We start from the raw sequence: 23,044 nt of genomic DNA, 5'->3' as shown, positions 1-23,044 counted from the left end.
GGTCAATATGAGCATCCCTACTTGTAATGTTTCTGCTGGCGTGCATGAACGTTTTAAACAGTGTTCCTGCCGTGCATGCAACATATCTTACGGTGCTACCGTATGGGCGATACTACCGTTTAAAAAATGCAATGGCACCGCGGGTATTTGTAAGCTTTAGTATCGCGATACTACCGTAGTACCGGTATACCGTGCAACCCTATTTTAAAGTATATTAAATTAGGAAACGGTTTTAAATTGCAATATTTCACAATATTGCTGTTTTTTTTAAATATATTTTTGATAAATGCAGCCTTGATGAGCATAAAGGACTTTTTCAGTAAAAAAAAAAAAAAAAAAGTCAAAAATCTTACTAATCCCAAATTTTTGACTGGCAGTTTGTATATGTACAATTTTGAATACAGAAAACAATATAAAATGTTTTATTTTATTATTTTAGTACACTTTAAAATATTATTTATTCCTGTGATGCAAAGCTGAATTTTCATCAGCTGTTACTCTTAAGTGTTGGTCCTTTAGAAATCATTCTAATATTCTGATTTATTAGTAGAATTATCAATGTTGGAAACAGTTGTGCTGCCAAAAACCTTTTTGGAACCTGTGACTCTTTATTCAAAATATAAATATTTTCTAACAGCGTAAATCTATGCTATCACTTTTTATTAATTGAACACCTCCTTAGTGATTAAAAGTATTAATTTCTTTCAAAAAAAGAAAGAATAAAAGCACCAAAGTTGTGAACAGTAGTGTATATTGTTAGAAGACCTTTCTATTTTAAATAAATGCTGTTCTTTTTAACCTTTTATTGATCCTGAAAAAAGTTTCACAGGTTCATGCTGATCCCAAACTTTTGATCGGCAGTGTATATAACATTATTTATAATAAACATAACATTTTAGCATATTAGATTAAACCTAACATTTCTAGAAGCTTTAATAAATATATTTTTTGTGAAGGTGAATTGTATTAGTAGTGTTCTATCCTCTCATGTAACACTTCAATGAAGATTTCATTTCATGCTAAAATTTCTCACAATTTCGACACACTGCATTGCACCTGAAGTTGCAGTGCCTTTTGAGGCTAAATGAGAAAGCAATCATGCATTGAGTCCATTAAAAGAGATCAGCTCATATGGGACTTGGCTTTTATTAGCTCTACAGTGCCAAATGATCCGTTTTTTTCTGATTTTGAAAGCAAGAAGATTCATCTTCAGGAGCTTGATCCAGAAATCGAATTGCTTGAATATAATTCCAGCTTCCTAATGATATCTCATAGCGCAAGCAGCAGGATTAATACAGGTCTTATAGAGTTGTCTTTTGCTTCGAGGTCTAGCCCGCATGTTAAAAATGGAAAGTTGCATCAAGTGGCTTGAAGCGTCCCAGTGTGATTCCCATGCAGAAGGAGGTCTGCTGTGAGCGGGCGGGACGGGGGCTTGTGAAAGGAAGTGTGTGTTGGGAAAGTGGAGCAGAGTTTCCCAGAGGTCGCTCCCACTTCTGAAGCTGCGGTTGGGCCCGGGGTGGGCGTTGGGTTTGTTTAGGCAGGGGGGGTAGAAGTTCAGGGCGAGTGCGTCCAGGGGATGCAGGGATAAAGTGGACCGCTGGGAGCCGGCCGCCCTCAGGATTCAGCCTGGGAGGAAATTGGGAGTTAAACGTGATGCGGCCGGTGGGGCCGTAGGGTTAGACGTGAAGCTGGAGAGAGGAAGGAAAGCGCAGGGGTGTGCCGCTGCTCACATGCTAGAGTCACAGCTGTGTTTTGTTTTGCTTCCAATCCCCCACCTCTTCCACAGAGGAAAGCAGCTAAATTTGGTCCCCAGGTATCCTCTGTTGTTTTAAAGATGTATTTATGGGTACTTATGGGGAGGGCTTGGGGGGGAAAATATCGATGCACTACGATTCTCTCTTCAGTGATTCTTGTAAACAATTTTGTTTTAAGAACAGGACCATAAAACAAGTTTACCAAATAAGTCAGGCTTATTTGGTAAACTTGTTTTATGGAACACCCCCCTGATATGTCAAAATATATCTGTATATATCAGACCCGCTGTGGTCTGTGATGTTATTAGTAATAATCAAACAGCAATAATGCTCAGAAAAAGAGAAAATGAACTCTCTGCTCTTTGTCTAGAAGCTTTTAAAAAAGAAGTTCACTTCCAGAACAAAAATTTACAGACTGTTTACCCAGTGTCATGTTCATATCTTTTTTTCTTCAGTCATAAAGAAATTTTGTTTTTTGAGGAAAACATTTCAGGATTTCTTTCCATATAGTGGACTTCCGTGGTGTCCGTGAGTTTGAACTTCCAAAATGCAGTTTAAATGCAGCTTCAAAGGGCTCTAAATGATCCCAGCCAAGGGTCTTAACTAGAGAAACGATAGGTTGTTTTCTAAAAACAAATTACAATTTATATACTTTTAAACCTTAAATGCTTGTCTCGTCTAGCTCTGTATGTACTCCAGTTCAAGACAGTTAGGGTATGTCGAAAAACTCCCATCTCATTTTCTCCTCCAACTTTAAAATCATCCTACATCGCTGCAGAAGTACTGACCCAGTGTTTGCAAAATGAACGTGCAAAAAAGATCAAACAACATTTACAAAAAAAATATATAAAACAGCGATGTAGGACGATTTAGAAGTTAGAAGAGAAAATGAGACGGGAGTTTTTCTGCATACCCTAACTGGCTTGAACCGGAATACACAGAGTACACACAGAGCTAGACAAGACGAGCATTTGCGGTTAAGGAGTCTTTAAATTGTAATTTTTTTTTTAGAAAATAACCAATCGTTTTGCTAGGTAAGACCCTTCTTCCTTGGCTGGGATCGTTTATAGCCCTTTGAAGCTGCATTTAAACTGTATTTTGGAAGTTTAAACTTGTAGGCACCATAGAAGTCCACTATATGGAGAGAAATCCTGACATATTTTCCTTAACCATAATTTCTTTATGACTGAAAAAAGAAAGACATGAACATCTTGGATGACAAGGGGGTGAGTAAATTATCTGTACATTTTTGTTCTGGAAGTGAAGTTCTTCATTAAAGCCTGTTTGATTTTTGTAATGTGTTTCTTTGTTGTTCTTCATTTGCTATATTGTATATTTTGAAGTACTTCAAAGTAATTTAATAAAAATGCACAAAATAAACTTGACATTCAAAGGCGGTAACTCATTAATGAATTACTTGATTTAAAAAATAAAATAAAACTGTTTGGAATTGGGTCATGATTCCCAGAATGCAAATTGGATTGAATCTTAAGGTGCCTAAAGTTTCCCATCCCTACATATCAAGTCAAGTCATGTGAATGTATTATCGCTTGAACAATACAGATCGTGTCAAAGCAGCTTCAGAGTAAGAAATTGCAAAAACAGTTGCAGAAACTCACCTATGAAGACTACTGTCAGATTCTGCTGTAAAGCAACTCTAAAAGACAATAGTGTCATATTTAGCTTAAAAGAAGTTCACTTCCAGAATAAAAATGTCCTGATAATTTATTTCCACTCATGTCGTCCGTTCATGTTTTTTTTTTTTCTTCTCCTTGTAATGGATTTCAGTGGTGGCCAATGGGTTAAAGGTCCAAATTGCAGTTTCAATGCAGCTTCAAAGGCCTTTACATGATCCCAGCCAAAGAATAAGGGTCTTATCTTGTGAAGCGATCAATCATTTTTAAAGAAAATTTTTTTTAATTGTAGATACATGATAACCACTAATGCTTGTCTTGCACTAGCTAGGAAGCTTCATCTGTGTACTTTGTTTCAAAAAGGTAGGGTGAAAAACTTTATCTCATTTTCTTCTCCAACTTCAAAAATATCTGACATTATTGTTTTACCTTTTTTTTTGGGTAAAGGACATTTGACTTTCTTTGCACGTTCGCTTTGTAAGCATTGGGTCAGTACTTCTGCCTATGTGACACGTGCATCATTATGTAATGCGTGAGGTTGAGCTAGTGCAAGATGAGCATTTGTGGTTAAAAAGTATATGAATTTGTGTTTTTCTTAAAATGATGAATCGTTTTGCTAGATAAGACCCCTATTCCTCGGCTGGGATCATGTAGAGCCCTTTGAAGTGGCAAAGAAACTGCAACTTGGACCTTCAACCTGCTGATCCCCATTGAAGTCCACTACATGAAGAAAAATCCTGGAATGTTTTCCTCAAAAACCTTAATTTCTTTTCGGCTGAGGAAAGAAAGACATCTTGGTTGAGTAAATTTATCAGGAAATTTTCATTCTGGAAGTGAACTTCTCTTTTAAGCTCAACTTATGGATAATATCACAACATCAGAGTCTTGTTTGGTCCTTATTTTGTATGCAAGGGTAAAGATTATTCAAAGTTATATTTGAGGTCATTGCATTTAGTAAGATGGTAAGACACTGCGTAACTGTGTTTTTAACCTTCGAGGTGAAACATCTGCTCTAAAGTGAAGCTATATTAACTTGCCTAGTCCTGCTCAGCCACGTCTAAGCTTGCACCTGTAGCTAACACTTTAAAAGTGGTTATGCTAGTCTCTCAAAATGATTAAAATGGCAGTTTTTACAGAAAATGAGAGCGTCATCACCATCAAACCACAAACTGTTGACTTGAAGGTCTAATAATATATTTCGATTTTGTTGCAGGCCAAGCCGATCTATGGCGGATGGCTGTGTTTGGCTCCCGAGGGGACGGACTTCGACAATCCCATGCAGAGATCCCGGGTAAGAGGGCATGACGCTGTTTGTAGGGAAGATTGACGTCTGTTTGCTTTAGTATCTTGGCACTGTACACAAATAAAACTCGTCTGGTGTGTAATCAGGTGTGTGGGAAACTGCATTAACTTCAGTCTAAGACAGTAGTTTACTCATTTGCTTCTGTTGCCTAATCACTCAAAACTTTGGGTTAGAGCTGTCAAGTTAGCGCTTTCATTTGATGTGATGGATTGGTAACACTTAAGTATAAGTATACACTTACAAAGCACTTACAAATTATTCATAAACTATTAGTTTATAGTTTATTCGTAGGTTATCTATTGTAGTCTCCACATTTGTTACCCTGGACCACAAAACCAGTCTGAAGTAGCACAGGTCTATTTGTAGCTATAGCCAAAATTACATGGGTGAAAATCATAAATTTCTTTTATGCCAAAAATCATTGGGATATTAAGTAGAGATCATGTTCCATGAAGATATTTTGTACATTTCCTACCATAAATATATCAAAACTGAATTTTTGATTAGTAATATGCATCGCTAAGAACTTCATTTGGACAACTTTAAAGGCGATTTCCTCAATATTTGGATTTTTTTTTTTTTTTTTTTTTTTTTTTTTTGCGCACCCTCAGATTCCCAATTTTTAAATAATTGTATCTCGGAAATCAATGGAAATCTTATCTCTTATATCAGCTTTCAGGTGATGTAAAAATCTCAATTTCAAAAAATTGACTCTTATGACTGGTTTTGTGGTCCAGGTCACATTTGTTAATATATTAATAGGCTATATAAACAAATGTCCACACTAATACGTTTTCGTTTGAAAACGCATATTTTCCTCTCCGTTTTGGCCTTCCGTCCACACTGAGACTGCGTTTTTGTCAAGGAAAACGGAGCATTTTGAAAACACTCTCCAAAGTGGATAAATTTGAAAACGCCGTTTTCACCTTGTAGTGTGGACTGTGAAAAACGGTGGCTTTTGAAAACGATGACGCATATTTAGTCATGTGACACATATTGTACCAATAGATATCTATGTTTACAGCAGTAATTGTGCCTGTGCTATTCACTGTCACACTGCTGCTAAAGAGATTTACCTTGTACACTCTTCAAATTACAGTCCTAAAATGATGGCAAAAAAATTTACTCACAGTTGCTGTCCTGCAAAACATGACGACAACTGCTTTTCAGATAAAATATGAGTGAGCGCGACATAGACGTGTCAGTGAACGATGAGATATTTCCGTAAATGATCCCGGCAGAAGAATTGCGTGAAAACTTATTACCTCTGTATAATTTGAAGGCTTTACGCATGCGCAGTAAGGCGAATTTTACATTTTCCTACATTTCAGTGTGGACGAGAATCTTTTGGAAAACGCTTGGAAACGCTAGTGTGGACGGAGAGCGTTTTAAAACGAAAACTCTGTTTTCAAATGTATCTGGATTAATGTAGACGTAGCCTATAATTAACACAATTATTATTGTTTAATTAGGTCGTAGAAACGTATTTAATTGGTTATAAGAAATGAATAGTTTTCACTTTAGATTAGGTCACAGAAAATGGGAAATTGTCATTATTTAAGTGCTTTAAACCAGCCTTTATTGAGTATTAATTGCATTTCTGTTTAAAGTTTTTTTTAAATATTTACAAATAAATGCATATTTATGTGGTGGTTTATAGGGACTCTCCATAGATGGTATTTATACTATACAAACTGTATTTTATCCTCTTACACTGACCTTAGCATATCATGTAACTAATTTGATTAAAGTGAAAAAACAGAAGTAGCTACAAATATTTTCTTCCATATTGTGACATGCAAGTTAAATGCCTTATTGGAAAAATGTGGGCCGGGATTTGGATGAAGATGATTGGAGAAGGTTAAATGATTGGAGAAGTCCAGCATGTCACCAAAAGAAAAAGTTACACTGATTAAAAATCTTGATTAAAAATCAAAAACTAAAATGCATGCACTGGTGCATTTTTTTACAGTAAGGTCAAGAACATGCATTTAGAAATTAAATAAGGGTGAATTTTCATTTAATGCAGACTTTACAAACTGTCTATTGGTTGTTATTATAGATTTTTATAGTTGATTAAATATGAATTACATTAATCTTTCCTTTCAACACAGAAATGGCAGCGGCGATTCTTCGTCCTTTACGAACACGGCTGCTTGCGCTTCGCTCTGGATGAATCGGTAAGCTGTCCGTTCTTTTGTCCACACAGTTGCACATCAGTGATCGGTGTGAATCTAATCGCTTAGTTGAAAGATTACATTCTTGGTCTTCAAAGCTGGCCTGACCAAACCCAACTTCAGTGGAATCCTCTCCAATAAAAAGTCAACATAACCATCCCTGAACTAAAATAATCCAAGAAAAGTTTGTTGCTTCACCAGCAGCTCAGAGAGTCCGTCGGATGTGAACCAGCAGAACATGGTCCTGTGGTTAATGAGAGCCCGAGTCAGCCTGTTTGTTTCACAGGAATGTGGCATGGGTGACCAAATTAGCTGCCTGATCTGCCCGGAGATTAGAGCGTTTGTGTGTAAACAGTGAGGCCCACACACAGGCTCAGGGCTAGCTCTGCGTCCCGCCGGACCCTCGACTCCCGACGCTTAGGTTGCTTACTACAGCATTGTCCATTACCACGGTGCAATTCATCATTCTGTTGTGCAACACGAGGCTGAAGGCTGGAGTCGCATTATTGTGTGAGATGGCTGAGGCAGGACATTGTTTTTATTTCCAGTGAGTGGAGAGGACAATCCAAACTAGTTCAGGGTACTACAGAGTTTCCTGCCGTTGTTTTGCTTTGAAAACTCTGTCAGCACTGTTGTCTTTTTTAGTCTTTTCGTCTGTGCGGGGAGCTTCAGGAAATGCTGTTAAATTAGGTCAAGAAAAAGGACACTTCAGAGTGTGGATGTAAGCAGGAACGCTTTGGCTTGATTTTATTTTTGCAGATGTTTTTGAGTATTTCTGGGGATGAAATGTAGCACTCTAACTTATAGTGTTGAAATACTATGTCTCTAGTAAAGGTGGTTGTATTACAGCTGTGAATTGAACTGATATTTGAGCACATGACACACTAGCTCACTTCTAAGAGGCTAAATGGATTTTCGTGAGTCTCTTAATTGATTTTTCTCTTCTCTCCTGGGAATCTTCTCATAGCACAGAGTCTGTTTTACCGCTATATAGTCAGAGGTTCTGTTTCCTTAGTGAATGATCCTTTCAACCCAGGCTCACTGGTGATACATGCCTCTGATTTTTGCAAAAACGTATCTGTGCATACAATTCACTGCAGTTTCCTGTTGAAATGAAGACTAGTGGCTAGTGCTGTCACGATACCAAAATTTGGCTTCAATACGATACCTTACTAAAATACTTATGCTACAAAAAAACATAGAACAACAGGAAATGTAACTGAATAATAGATGATCCAAATGGAGGTTATAGTTATTTTATCTATTAAAAAAGCATTTCATACCCCTTTAAAAAAAAAAAAAAACAAGCCTACAGGTATGTAGACATCTTTGCTACATTGGTAAGTTAGCTAAAAGGATAAAGCCAAATCTAATTTTTTGTATCTTTGTTATTAATAATAAGAACATAGATGCAAGTAACAAACAAAAGGACAAATACAATAAAACAAAAACACAAATAAAATAAATAGGCCCTTATTATGTTTTTTTATTTCTTCCCAGATTCCATTACATTTTGTCTGGATTGCGTTTTTTAATTTCTCTAGAATATTTTAATGGTTATGTTAAAAAATATGAATCAAAAAGCATGTCTAATTGAAATCATAAAACTTACACAATTTAATCGCAGTTTATTAAAGTTTGAACAAAAATGACATTTTAAGGTCCTATAAAATACATGTTATTAAGTTTCTCAAATTTAGGTTTATTTTTATCAAATTTTGTGAATTAGATTTCTATTAATTTGGATTGCGTTGTAATAGTTTAATTAAAATTGAATAATCAAAACCATGTCTAATTAATTTGTGAAGATTAATTAGATTTTATAAAAAAAATCCTATATATTTATTTATTTTCAGAAATACTGTGTTGTGTATTTACAGTTTTCTGGTAAATATTCCTTAAATAAAGTTTTAATAATATTTTCATTAGTAGTAGTAGTACTAAGTAATATTTCCTTTTATTTTGACATTTGACGTTGCTGTGAAACCTTTACGTTTCTGTTTGTATATAATATGATGATGATTTTTCCCAAAAGTAATGCTAAAATGCTCATGGAGTGACTCTCACAGCAGTTCAAGAGATTGTTTATGTATTCATGTACTAGTATATTAAGGCAGCAGAGGCCGAAAACACTGCAAGTGTCACTCGCTTCAGTTTGTGTGTAGTAAACAAACCACGCATTTGCACCATTCATTCATACAGAGATGCACAGAACATGCAGTATTCGTATTTAAATAGGCAAATTCTGTGATATTCTGCATTTTAAATTCTATTTTATGACTGGATCCACTATGCAGTGATCATAGGGTCCTAAATAGTTTTACTCAGGAAAACAGCTCTTATTATAATGCATTTTTAAAGTACCTTATTTATAAGACTTATTTTCACATTCCTCTGCTCAATACTATGTTATGAGCTCAAAAAACTTACCATAGAGCAAGATTTGTAAACTAATACATTTTAATGTTTGCATTGCATAACCAGCTCCATATTTTGAGCTTTTTAAACATAGTAAACTTGCTCATTAGCGCACCTGGTACAGCATTGCACTGGGGATGTGAAGTGCTCGGGTACGAGTCTGTTAAACACAAATTATGATAAAAGCTCAAATGTTGTGGTTGTTTCAGTAAATGTTCGTATAAATAATATATCATGATCATGTGCAAAAATAACAACATGGGCTCATTTAGGTTTTTAGTTTTTTTTTGCAAAACTCCAAAATTCACTGCTGTTTCCAACTGAACTGAACACTACCATAGTGCAAGATTTTGTCATGATAAAAGAACTCAAAGACTTCTAGAAGCAAGGTTGACATTGTTGCTTCAGCAAATGTATTTTTAACTCTCATTTGCTTTGGTTAACACGATCGGTTAGGTTTAGTGTCGGGTTTTAATATTTTAGTGCATTTCATTTTTGAGCTTTTGTGATATGTACAACAACCAGTAGGATAAAACTTTGTCAGATTCACATTCTTTTGTTTCAGAACTGAACTCACTTAAAGTGTTGAAAAATATTCAAGAAGCAACGTAATATTTTACAGAAGTGAACCTAGGCAAACCTAGGTTGGTTTTAATGGCATGTTTTCAGTTATTGAAGGGTTTGCCATATAGTGTGAACATCATTTAATCTGAAGAAATGCTCAAGTGTGTTCGTTTCACTCCAGGCGCTGATGTAATCCTCCCAGTATAGTTGTAGTTGTTTTAAAACACATGAACTCTCCAAACCCATAACTTGTCAGTTACATTAAGAGAGTCAGCCGGTAAGTAGCCATTCATTTAGCTTCACTAGTGACTCGTATAAACACGATGTGCGTTCGACTGCAGTCTTAAAGAGAAGTATTTTAATTGTCAGACTGAGATGTTCTGAACATGGAGTCTGTGCTCAGGGTTGCATTTCCCCCCAATATGCCCTTATTAGGAGAAACTGCTGAGGACTGTGGGTGACGGTGCTAAACTCTGAGAACGTTAGCCCCCTAAAACCACATCGAAATGTTAAATATGCTTTTAGATTCCTGTTCCTCTGAGGGCTTTGCCACAACACCTAGAGAAAATCAATCAACTTCACAGACTGAAGCTAAAGCAGAGTTTGTTTCAGGTTGTACATGCTACATCAAGCAAATGGTACATTTCAGACCTCTGATCATCTGAGATCCGCTGGAGTTCACCATTTGCTTTAGACAGACAGGGCTGCCAATTGCCAGGTGTTGAATAAGAAATGCGTCTGTTTTATAGCCCTCAGGTGTTGCTGAGCTGGAGGATTCACATAGATGTGTTTTAACAGAGGACATGGCACGTCCAGGCACATATATGCTGTAAATTAAGAAGAGCTACCTGAAAAAGGAGCAGCTTTGCTATCGTGACACTTACGTTTGCAGAAAACTGTTGTTGTTACCCAAAACATTGCTGCTGTCACACCTAAAAACTTGTCATTCTTGCTGTTTTTGTGTCTTGATCTGGCCTTGTCAACAAATGGGAAATTGTTGAGCTTTGCATCATAGCCTGTTATGCTGGCATTCTAAATAATTAAAGTTAATGGGCAATGGATGTTGTCAACAAAAAAGAATAACAACAAGCCAACCATGAATGTGCATTGGAAAAACTTTGGTTTAGAAACAGTATTCACATGGTCACATCACATCACGCACCTGCAGTGCTTCTGCGAATGGAGATAAACATAATAAAGCTAGGCTATATATAATGAATGATAAATTAATAGGCCTAAACAATAAATATGTTTACTGAATAGGGCTGGGCAATTTGGCTTAGAATCAAAATCTCGATTAATTGAACATTTTAACCCGATTACGATTAATGAACGATTATTTTATTTATTAATAAAATTATATTTAATTATATTTATATAATATTTATTTTTTTGCCCTCATAGTTCACTGACAAGTTTTGTACAGTAAATATGTTCACATATTACAAGCGAGAGATTTTTGGATGAAGGGTGCATTACTTGATTTTAAAATAATTGAAGGAAACACACTATCTACGATCTATGATTATTAATTGAACATCAGTGTTGAACAACTGAAATTAAAGCAAGCATTGCTTAAAACGAAAAGTCACATTTTTCTTAAATTAGTGAAAATAAATAACTTGCACTATTGGAAACAAAATAAATAATTTTCAATGTTTTTCATATTAAAAGTAGAAAATAAGCAGTATCTCTAAATAAAATTACCCTTGTATATCCTGTAAATACTTTTTACTGTATAAATACTGTTTAAGCTCTCCATCGACATGTCGGCGGAATATCGGAACGGAGCGCTAGTGTTTTTTAAAGGGAAAGTAATTGAAATAATCTTCCTGGAAAAATTTTAACGATTATAGGTTCTGAATGTCGATTTCGATTATTTTTCGATTAATCTCCCAGCCCTATTACTGAATTAACAAAATGAAAGAAAACAAGTAGCAGAGTTTTGGCTTATTTTTGTTCTGCGTGAAAGGAAGGCGGCTGAAAGCGGCATACTATTTTTCTTTATTTTACAAAAGCACAAAGATTTGTTTTTTATTGTGAATGCACACAAATAACAGCACACAGTTTACAGTTTCGATTATCTGTATGACTAGGAGTCATTTCCTCTGTTTCCATTATCATCATAAAATACAGTCAGCCAAACATATGGAAAAATCACACTGCTTAATTGTTATCACTGTACTGCCGCGTCTGATATTTATCACATTATGCTAAACAATTTGTTTAATGTGGATATTGGAATGTGAGTGAAGTACAAAACCATGGTTTACATAAATATTTTGGCATTCAAATACATCGAATACGGAAACATTTGGATTTAGTTTCGCTAGTTTCAGTTTCGCTTTAGCCTAAATTAATTTGTTTAATATCCTAGCTTGACCTCGGCATCAGGTCTATTTCTGAATGAATGAATTTGTTTGTTTTCTCTCTTAAAAATGCAGTTTTGTTTTATTATAAACATCCAGCAAACATTTTAAAATATTTTGATAAATTACTGAAAAAAAAAAAAAATTAAATAACCTTTTAAACCATTTAACTGATATTAAAGGGGCTATATGCAATTTTCTGAAATTTAAACTCGCTACTGACACCTGCGGCCAAAAAACGGAACTGCTCTTCCTTTCTGCTCGCTCTCGTACACGCGCTCGTACGTGCACACTTCACAAGTCATCCGCTGCAAAGAAGTCAACATTATGTTTACAGAGGTAAGAACAGTCAAATACATATATTGTTTGAGAAACTAAGTTTGTTTGCAACATATATGACTAGCGGTGGTGGCAGAGTGATCTGAAACGTTTAACATGAACGCGCTTGACGTCACAACCGCAGACAGCGCGCAAAAAATCTGACCCGACAGAAAATAGGAAAAATAGGATACAGGCTTATAGGTGCACCCACTGTGAGCTGACAAGGTGTCAGTATGCTCATCAGGAGATGTTTGAGTCATAAATGGTCAAATAAAAAGGCTATTGTTACGTTTATTTTGGGGAAAAAGTTGCATATAGCCCCTTTAATCAGTCAAAATTCTTTCTGTCGGTTAACTGGTTAAAATGAGCATCCCTAGAATTAAATAAAAATTTTGAAGTAGAAAGTCTGAAATGATGTTTTCTTATAAATCATATTCCAAAAATAAAATACTTATTTTTACAGTGCAGTCCATATGGCTCATGGGCTGTATTTCAAGTCTCTAAAAGTTATGTTTTTCTGACTAAAGAACTTCATACAGCTCTTTCCATACAACAACAACCGTTTTTGGCTGAACTCTCCCTTTAAGATGAACAGATATAGAGGACCTCATTCACTGATTTGTATTTTAACTGGAACACTAAGAAGTCTCTTATTAAACAAGGAATCTGTTTTCATTCAGTATTTGACTGTAAAGTAGTTGTTATGCAGTTTGATTCCTTACAATGCAGGGCAAGCTGGCAAGTGAGCATAACATTTTAAGTTTTATTAGAGTCTAAAAATAGCTGAGTGTAGCAAGACAATGAATGGATATGAGATTTGATGTGTTTTGGAATAAAAACCGCAATAATGTGAAACGCATGAATGGCGAGCAATGTTTTTGATAAGCCATTGATTCACTGCCTATGCAGTCATTATGATGTTGCACGCGTTAGCGTTTGCTGTAATTCACAGGTCCTGCGACTGCATTTTTATGCTTGGGCCCCTTGTCCCCGCAGGGCCGATGTGTGAGGACCTCTGCGGGACGGCACTCCCCCTGATGACAGTCTTGCTTCGAGCTATTTGCTCTTCCTGTTTTCTTTTCTCTCTTTTTTTTTTCCATGCATTGCCTCATATTTTCCTCTCTTATCTGAAGACGTCTTAACTCCCACCCCCCAACCCAAGCAAGTCCAAAGACCTAAATGAACCGCCGTCGAACTTTAGCACACATAGCTCAAATTATTTGTGCACTTGTGGCTACTGGCACTTTTACAGGAATTTATGCTACAGTTTTGGGTTTGTTCTCCAATGCCCTTCTGGATGAAATAATATGAAATTAGTAATGCGATACATCTAGGTTTCTATCGCGATTTGTGGCGGAACAAAGGGGATAAAAATGTCCCGTTGTGTGTTTTTGGGGCTGTGCGAAAAATGACGTGAGACTCTTTGTTGTTGTGTCTTCTGTTCTTACGCTGCTGGTGTCTCATTACCCAGATTTCTTTCCCTCTGTAGTGAAACAGAAACACTGCTGCAGTTTATAACTGTGACACACTGTAATTGCCATATTTGGCATTCCCCGGAGTTTACTGGCAGCTTTTAATAAAGCTAGATCACTTAAAATGGCCATAAAAGGTATCAGGAAAAGACGGCACCTGTTTTACATCTCGAGTCTGCAGAACGTCTGATAACAGCCCGGACAGAAATTGTGAGATGGTCAAGTGTGAATCTCAGGATGTTAACAATGAAAGAATCCAAATCACAGTCTGGTTCTGTCAGTCTGGTGCTTTAAAAAAACAAACCCAAAATTATATGTTCTTCGTCGTATCGTTCCAAACCTGTTTGACTTACTTTCTTGTTCAGGCTCCAAAATGGCAAGAAAGAAATACATAGTTTTAATACACAAGTTTTGACCCAATGTGAATTGAGACGAAATGAGATCATAGTTCACATTCTTAAAAAAAATCAAGTGACACCAGAGGATCATTTAAAATAAACAAAGTAAGTCAGAAAGGTGGTTTTAAAATTGTGGAAACTTTATACATTTGTTCAAAAGGTTGGGTTCAGTAAGTCTCCTCTGCTCACCAAGGATGCATTAATTTGATCAGAAATAGTCAATTTTTAAATATTTTTAATACAATTTAAAATAACTGTTTTCTATGTGACTATATGATCAAATGTAATTTATTCTTGCGATTAAAGCTGCATTTTTAGCATCATTACTCCAGTCTTCAGGGTCACACGTGTTTCAGTCTCAGTGTTGAGGAAAGTTACTTTTAAAAGTAATGCATTTCAATATTGAGTTACTCCTTAAACGAATTATGTTACTTAGTTACTTTTTATGGAAAGTAATGTGTTGCGTTAATTTTGCTTTACTTTTTAAATCTGGGCAGCATTTGCTTGTTATAAATAGGGACCTATGAAATTTGTTTCATTCCCAAATTCCGTTTTATTTCTTCCAAATGCATAAGATACTTGGTATTTCAAGTAGTGATCTAATGTGAATTGAGCTGAAATGAGATCATAGTTCACATTCTTAAAAAAAAAATCAAGTGACACCAGAGGATCATTTAAAATGAATAAAAGGAAGTCAGAAAGGTGGTTTTAAAATTGTTGAAACAACACATACACTTTTCTTTATACATTTGTTCAAAATATTGGGGTCAGTAAGTCTGCATTTAGTTGATCAGAAATAGTCAAAAATTCAAAATATTATTATCTCAATGTATTGTAAAATGTTATTTATTCCTGTGATCAAAAGCTGAATTTTTAGCATCATTACTCCAGTCTTCAAAGTCAAATGATGCTTCAGAAATCAATCTAATATGCTGATCAGTGTTGAGGAAAGTTACTTTTAAAAGTAATGCATTTCAATATTGAGTTACATTTGCATTTAATTGTTACTTAGTTACTTTTTATGGAAAGTAATGCATTGCGTTAATTTTGCGTTACTTTTTAAATCTGGGCAGCGTTTGCTTATTATAAATGGGGACCTGTGAAATTTGTGTTATTCCCAAATTCCTTTTTATTTTTTCCAAATTCTTTTTCATTTTTCTGAATTCGTTTTTTTCCGTTTTGAATTTTTCTAGACTCTATTTTAATGGATACACTAAAAAATATTATTCAAAAAGCATGTCTAATTAATTGAAATCATGAAACGTACATGATTTAACAGCAGTTTTCTAAAAGTTGAACAAAAATTACATTTTAAGGCCCTATAAAATACTACTTATTATTTTGATCAAATTCTGTGAATCGGTTTCCTATTAATTTTCTGCATTCCATTGCAATAGTTTCATTAAACTTTAATAATCAAAAGCATGTCTAATTAACTTTTTTTTTTTAGATTTTATAAAGAATTATTTATTTTTATTTTATTTTTTTCCAAAAATAGCCTACTGTATTGTGTATTTACAGTGGTATTTTTATTGTATTTACAATTTTATAAATAAATAAAAAATAAATGCTGGTAAATATATTCCTTAAATATTGTTTTAATATTTTTATTATTAGCAGTACTACTATCATTACATTAATATTTCTGTCAAGTTAAACTAACCTTTTATTTCGACGGGTTGCTGCCTTTATGTTTCTGTTTGTATATGATATGACAATGTTGTGAATGAACAGACTCTCTCAATTGTTCCAGAGATTATGATATGTTTATGTATTCATGTACTTGTATATGGAGGGCAGAGGCTGAAAACACAGCGAGTGTCACATGCGCTTCAGTATGTGTGTAGTAAACTGTTCGTCCATTCATTCATACAGAGACGCGCAGAATGTGCAGGATTCATATTTAAATGGGCAAAATCCATGATTCCGTGTTATGCAATAATTTCTGTTTTTATGACTGGATCCTGTGAATCCTTCCATGTTTTCCACTTTGCTTTAATTAGGGATGCACCTAAATGAAAATTCTTGGCCGAACCCAAACAAAATTAAACAGTGGGTCGAAGGCCGATTGCCGAACATGGTTTTTCTGGGGTTTTTCCCCATCTATTTTGCCAATTTTTTTCACCAATGCATAAATTAAATAGCCAAAATGTGCTTTTTTTCTTGCTTTTTAAAGAAAAAAATCTATTGCAAAACAACAATTTAAAAATATTTACTTAACACTGAACGTTTTAACATTCTAGTAGACATTATAGCCGACCAACAAAGCACAGTTTAACTTAAAATGGATAAGTTATTAAAATAATATTCTTTGGCCATTTTTAAGACCCCCTTCTTGAATCAGGCATGTGTTTTGTAATGTACAAGTAAATGCAAACTTGCTAGGAGAATGTTATAATAAATGTATTAATAGAGCTGTTGACATTAGCAGATTTATGAATGATTCTCATCACACCTTTTCAGCGCAGATTGTCCTCGCGCTTTGAACTTTGAACCCTCCTGCAGCGCTGTCAGAATACACACAATTCGTGCTTGTATTAGACAACATAACGTTCTGTAGTTTATTTACTAATGGTTTAAGGCCATTTCACGATTTCAATCATCATACAGTAACCAGCAACAACCAGTCCTTTCTCTTCTCATGAAGACATCTCTTTCTCGAAGACATGCTCATCTCTCGCTGTCAGTGCTTGTAATGATTTTTGCGTCTTTCTCGGACAGTTATAAATGCTTCCACACTGCAGACATGTTTGCTGCATTAGTGCACGCTTCTATTTGATTGCGTCACGTCATTGTTCGGTATAATTTATTCAGCATTTTGACTTATTCTAGCTTTTTTTGCTATTTTTGGTCGAATAATTTCGGTTGCCGAACATTCGGTGCATCCCTATTTATGACTAAACCCCGCAATTTCGTCCACGTTTTCTGCTTTGCTTTAATCATAGGACCCTAAATAAACAGTGTTAACACAACTCCTATCAAACTGCATTCTTAAAGTACTGCTAGTAGTAAAATGCTGAATTGTACCAATTTTTAAAGCAGGGTATCGCAATACTTTTTCAGTACTGGCACATCGTGCAACACTCTTTTGTACACATGTACCATGAGTCTGCACTGACAGTGTGAGTCCTGAGCCACTGAGGTCATTGAACAGAGCTCTTATTGTTGATATGGGACTGTAATGGATCTGCTCTGTCATTAGACCAGCTGCAGAGGGTCCAGTGTGGGTCCAGTACAGCTTCAATGTGTGACGTGACAGGCCTCTCAAAGCACACCAGGGTGACAGGCGTAAATAAAGGCATGTTTCCAATGACGTATTTGGCACCGCTGATGGTGGCAGGCCTGGAGCGTCAGGGAACAATGGCATCAGCACTACAATAAAGATTAAGGCTGATGCCAGCACTGATTTAATGATATGAGTAGGGATGCACGATATTTATCGGACAGATAAATTATCGACCGATATGGGTAAAAATTACGTCATTTGTATTGCTCCGATAAATAAATGAAATCCGATCCGATAAAGTACTCTTGCTGGTAAATCAATCAATCAGTCTGGTTTATCTGAGATTCATCTGCTTTCCGAGTGCAAGTGACTGCAGCTGTAAACTGCAGTGACTCTCTGCCTTTGTCGCGTGTAATACGTCATCATCTGTGTCGTCATCATCGTTTTCGCCGGTCTGGAAGTTTTTCGCGGTGGCAGAGGAGGACGATGCTATTGCTATTTGCAACACATGTTTAGCAAGGATTCTGAGAGGAGGTAAAAAGCCGTCAAGTTTTAACACAACAAATCTCACTTTAGAGGTCGTCATCGCGGTGAATCTGTTTTAGGGGCCGTTCACATGTCGCGCCTAAAAAAGCGTGGAAAACGCTAGACGCGCCACTTTCTCTTTCTTTCCAAACCGCTCTGTAGCCTGCTCTGCTGTGGCGTCTGCCGTTGCTAAGCAACCATGACCTGCGCTCTTCATAAAGACGGGGAAGTTTCAGCAAAGGATAAATGGATTTTCAGCATTAAAAATCGCTTGCAGTAGCTGTTATTAAATTTATTTAAAAATGGTTATTCCTGTACAGCTATGATAAGCTGTTTCTCCACCTTGGCAGTGCTTTCAATGTTATTAAGGGAACGGGTGAAGCTGATTGGTTGGTTCATGTCACATGACCTGCGTTTGGCTTGCGGCATTCTGAAAAGTTGATGTTTTAATCTCGATTCTGATGTTTTATTCCCCGCCTTCTACGATTTGGTTGCTGCACACATTAGGGATGTTAACCGATGACCGTTTGACCGGTGGTTGACCGTATCAACGTTAACCGGTCAAAGTTGTCGGTAGTCGGTTAAAAAAAAAAGTGCCAGTGCGTCTTTTACGCATTCAGAAGGTGCCTGTTTTATCCATTGGTTTTATCATGTTGCAGTCTATTAGGCAACATTCCGCATAAGATGGGCTTAGATTTGGAAATACATTACATCTACATTTCAGTGGTAACCGATAAGGTGATGATGATCATCATCTTTCTTTAATATGGTTAGCACTACCTCAACTAAAGCGGCGTCTCTTCGGAGCTGTCATTTTCTTAAATGAGCCGTGGCAATGTTTCAAATGAGCTTCTAACCTAGACAAACGCCTTTATTTTCAAAGCGATCACCTTGTACCCAAACCATTTGAAACTAAGGAGCCATTTGTCCTACGATTACATAAAACAAGCTCTTCGGCGCCGCGTTTGCGGGACTCATGTTTCGCGCTGTAGGGGATTTTAAAAAAGTGACGTGAGTGGCAGTGTGTGTGTGTGTGTGTGTGTGTGTGTGTGTGCGGGAGGCAGAGCGGCAGAGAGAGGCCGCGATCACACCGAACGCGTTTTTGCAGATGGAGGCGCCTCTTTTGAATGGTTTTCTGTTGGCAGTGAGCGTTCTACGCGCTGCTTATGCGTCCCAGGCGCCTCGCGTTTTCACCGCCTGCTGCGCCTCGCGTTTTTGCAGGAGCGCTCTGAGCGCGTGAAGTTGAAAAAAAAATCAACTCTGAGCGGAAAAACGCCCAACGTCATTCGCGTTCTTTTCCAATCGAATGAATGGAGAGGCGGGCCTTCTGTTGTGGTGACGGAATTTTACGGTTGCTTAAAAAGTCCGGAGACTGCAAGAAATAGAGGAGAAACCTTTTGTGTCTATCGTGGGTAACCCGGAGCTGTATTATTTAGGGTTTCTGCTAATATGACAGTTTACTTAACAGCATAAAACTAAGATTTTAGAGCGCTCTCGCTATAATCCTTTGATTTGACTGACAGGACAGCTGTTTTGGTCGTTGCTTAGCAACATAAAAAAAACGCAGCACGCTCTTTTATTAAAAGTCACCAAAAAAAGGCAGTGCTGTGCGCCTCGCGTTTTTAGAACTAAAAGACTCGTTCGGTGTGATCGCGGCCAGATGCGACAGAGTTGCGAAATTGCAGGCGCGGCTGGAAATGGCTGTTATTTCAAATAGCGTACCATATTTTAAACTAATCGGTTAACCGGTTTCAACCGGCTAATGAGGCTCGGTGGTCGGTCAAGAAATTTTTTAGTTTTCGCCATCCCTAGCACACATTCATAATATGATCAATAAGAAGCTTTAACGGACATTTGGACATCTGACGTTACTCCATGATGCACTTTTCATTTTTTCCAGGTTGACAAATGTCAAAGCATTTTATTTATTTAGAATTGTGGTGCCTTACACAAAAAATAAAAACATTTTTGAAGAGTCAGGACTGATGTTTGCCTTGATTGTTAGACCCAGATATATACAGTACTATACATTTCATTAGTTTATCTCAGATTTTGTATTCTCCTGGGTGCACAACATTATCATATAAAAATATGAACATCGGTATCGGTATCGGCCACAAGAAGGACTTAATTTTCGGCTATCGGTATCGGTAAAAAAATTTCATATCGTGCATCCCTAGATATGAGGAATATATCTGTGACGTACTTTACTCAGAAACTGTTGCTCTGTGAAATGCTACTTCAGCAGAAACAGAAAGTGAGGTTAAATGACGTTTGGGTAACTTTTTACTCATCCCTAGATATATGAAATATCCAGAGTTGTATATGTGTATGACCAAAATTATTCTAGATTTTTGTCACCATTAACTTGTCATCTGTTGTCCCACACAGCCAAGTACGCTACCGCAAGGGACGGTCAACATGAACCTGTGCACTGATGTGATTGACGCTGAGGCCAGGACCGGACAAAAGAATGCTCTGTGCATCATCACCCCGGAGCAGGAGTACTATATACGAGGAGACAACAAAGAGATCATCAATGGGTATGAGGCGTATTCAGGGTGTCAGTCTCTCTACTGATGGGACACGAGATGAACTTGACCTCTTCTGTCTTTCACCAGATGGAGTGAACAGCTAGTGGTTTATCCAAGAACCAACAAGCAAAATCAAAAGAAGAAGCGCAAAGTGGAACCAACAACCTCACAGGTACTTCAAGACTGCAAACTGCTGTGATGTCAGTCATTAGTTGTGCTTTTAGAGAGTCGTGAAATAGTTTTATTTGAAAAATTTAAATGCAAACTTAATTTGTTTTCCTATTTTTCCATTTGAATGATTTTATTACGTTTTAATCATCAGAAAATTTGTAAATTTTTTCCCCTGGTTTCACAGACAAAGCTTAACCATTGTCCCAGACTAATATGTCTGAGCTGTTTCAACTAAAGGAAACTTGCACTGATTGATCATATAAAATATCAGTGCCTTTGTTTTGTCTCAAGATGGACACCATTATTGTTTTTTTTTCTAAGGCAAGTTAATAAAATTAACATTCTAATTGTCCTTAAATGTCCCAGTTGAGCTATGGCCTAATCCTGGCTTGGTCTAAGCCCTGTCTGTGAAACCAGGCCAATTTTTTTCAGACGTTCTGTGTTGTTTGTTTTTAAATGTTTTGTTATTTAATACAATTTTATAATAGAAAATGTTGGTAAACAAATGAGTGCATAAACAGTTCACACTTTTAGGATGTTTACAAATGAAATCCAGTCAATTTCTTTCAGTTTTACAAACAAACTGTGGCACAGCAGGTTTACTTTTTAAACTTAAATATTATTAAAATAGATACTTTACAAAATAGTCTTTCAATGAATAATATTACCGTTTACACTTATCATTAATGTAAATATAAATATTGTTTTGAATTAAAAAAAATCTGATAACCTGTACAATTACAATAAATTACTTAACTATCCAAGTTAAAGTTAACAGTATGATCTTTTTTTTATAGATAAATAAATAAAAATAAAGAGACAATTATTTTAGTTATCAATACAATCTTTATAATAAAATAAAGATCTAATAAAATAAAGAAAGAAAAAGTAATTAAATTACATATAAGTTCAGTTAAATTGTGATAGTTTTATATTTCTTACAGAATAATATTTTAATAAATAATATTGTCATTTACATGTATCAGGGCTCGAAATTGTGACCGTTTTGGTCGCATATGCTCCCAAAATTTAGTCTGCGCGACCTCAAATGAAATTTGGGAGCATTTGTGCGAGTGCGAGAAATTGTTGTGGTGTGGCTTGGTTTCATTTCTTTACAAAACGTTCGTTAGTCTAACTACTACACAGACTGCTGTGAGCTGATACAGCGACAGGTTCGCCGTTCTCTCCAACATTACATAACATTTAAACTTCAGCTTTACATTATTTCCTTTAATGCAGATTTAAGATTTTAGCCGCCAATCACTCCCTGACACAAACACTGCGCTGCCCTGAATTAGGAACCGGACGTTTTTTTTTTCCTCTCACCCAACCTCTGTTCCAGATTTGTACAAACTGCTTTGCAATTAGGGGTGTGTGATATGACGGTTTTTGATTGTGCCCAATTAAAAGGTCTCCACAATCTGCTTTTGAAGAAATAAACTATATTTCTTCCTACAGCGCACAATTTGTCAGATACGATTCTGGCGACTCCGTCTCAGTATACTGTCCAACGTGGCATACACACATCAGATGATAACTCAGCTGCCGAGTTCCACTCAAGCAGGGGCGTAATTTCCGCTGGAGACACGCTTTTTAAATCCCGTTGGTGTCCTCCCACTTTCGAATGTTTTTTTTAAAGTAATATCTTGTATTGTAGAATGCACGCTCAGCGCCGCCGAGAGTTTCGCGCAACCGTTAAAACGAAACCAAAAGTAAAACGCGCATGTGCATTCAAAATAAATTTTAATAGCCCGCGTTTAGAGAGCGACTCCCCAATGTGCGCAAATTAGGCTACATAACATATCTAAGCTGTTATTAGTATGTGGGCTATGCTAAGTTGTATAGTTGTCTATAGCTCTGTATCATGCTTGAAAAATTCGGTCTCTATTTAAACTTTGAATATTAAAAGAGTAGCCTACTTTGGTTATGGCTGCATTTATTGTCTACACGATTAAGAAAGAACTGTGTCGGTAATTTTTTGTTATTTATACTATTGATTCTTTAAAAATGCAGTGGTTGCCTCTAATTTAAATGGCTGTACCTATAATAGAGAAAATAAACTCATATTCATTTATTTGTGTCCTTTGCTTAAGGCATAAAATAAATATATTTCAGAATCAGCCCGTTTGCTTGTAAAACATTGGCAATCAGAATCGGCCATGAAGAATCAAGATCGGC

At 36.2% G+C, this 23,044-nt stretch overlaps 2 protein-coding genes across 5 annotated transcripts in view; both read left to right on the top strand.

Moving 5' to 3' along the window:
• The window catches only part of abcc3 (ATP-binding cassette, sub-family C (CFTR/MRP), member 3), a 399,896-nt gene that overhangs the window by 52,863 nt on the left and 323,989 nt on the right, over positions 1 to 23,044 (top strand). The gene's annotated exons all lie outside the window — the stretch shown is intronic.
• The window catches only part of LOC141297411 (myosin phosphatase Rho-interacting protein-like), a 73,385-nt gene continuing 54,945 nt past the window's right edge, over positions 4,605 to 23,044 (top strand). For both annotated transcript variants that reach the window (XM_073827850.1, XM_073827849.1), the window contains exons 1-4: positions 4,605 to 4,679; positions 6,806 to 6,871; positions 20,553 to 20,704; positions 20,783 to 20,867. In XM_073827850.1, coding sequence (XP_073683951.1) covers positions 4,665 to 4,679; positions 6,806 to 6,871; positions 20,553 to 20,704; positions 20,783 to 20,867 — 318 coding nt within the window. In that variant the 5' untranslated portion in view covers positions 4,605 to 4,664. The remainder of the gene's footprint in view (positions 4,680 to 6,805; positions 6,872 to 20,552; positions 20,705 to 20,782; positions 20,868 to 23,044) is intronic.

Source organism: Garra rufa, chromosome 22, assembly GCF_049309525.1.
Source record: "Garra rufa chromosome 22, GarRuf1.0, whole genome shotgun sequence".
Taxonomy (NCBI): Eukaryota; Metazoa; Chordata; class Actinopteri; order Cypriniformes; family Cyprinidae; genus Garra; species Garra rufa.
Note: the sequence above shows the minus strand (reverse complement) of the source record. Positions and strands in the feature narration are given on the sequence as shown.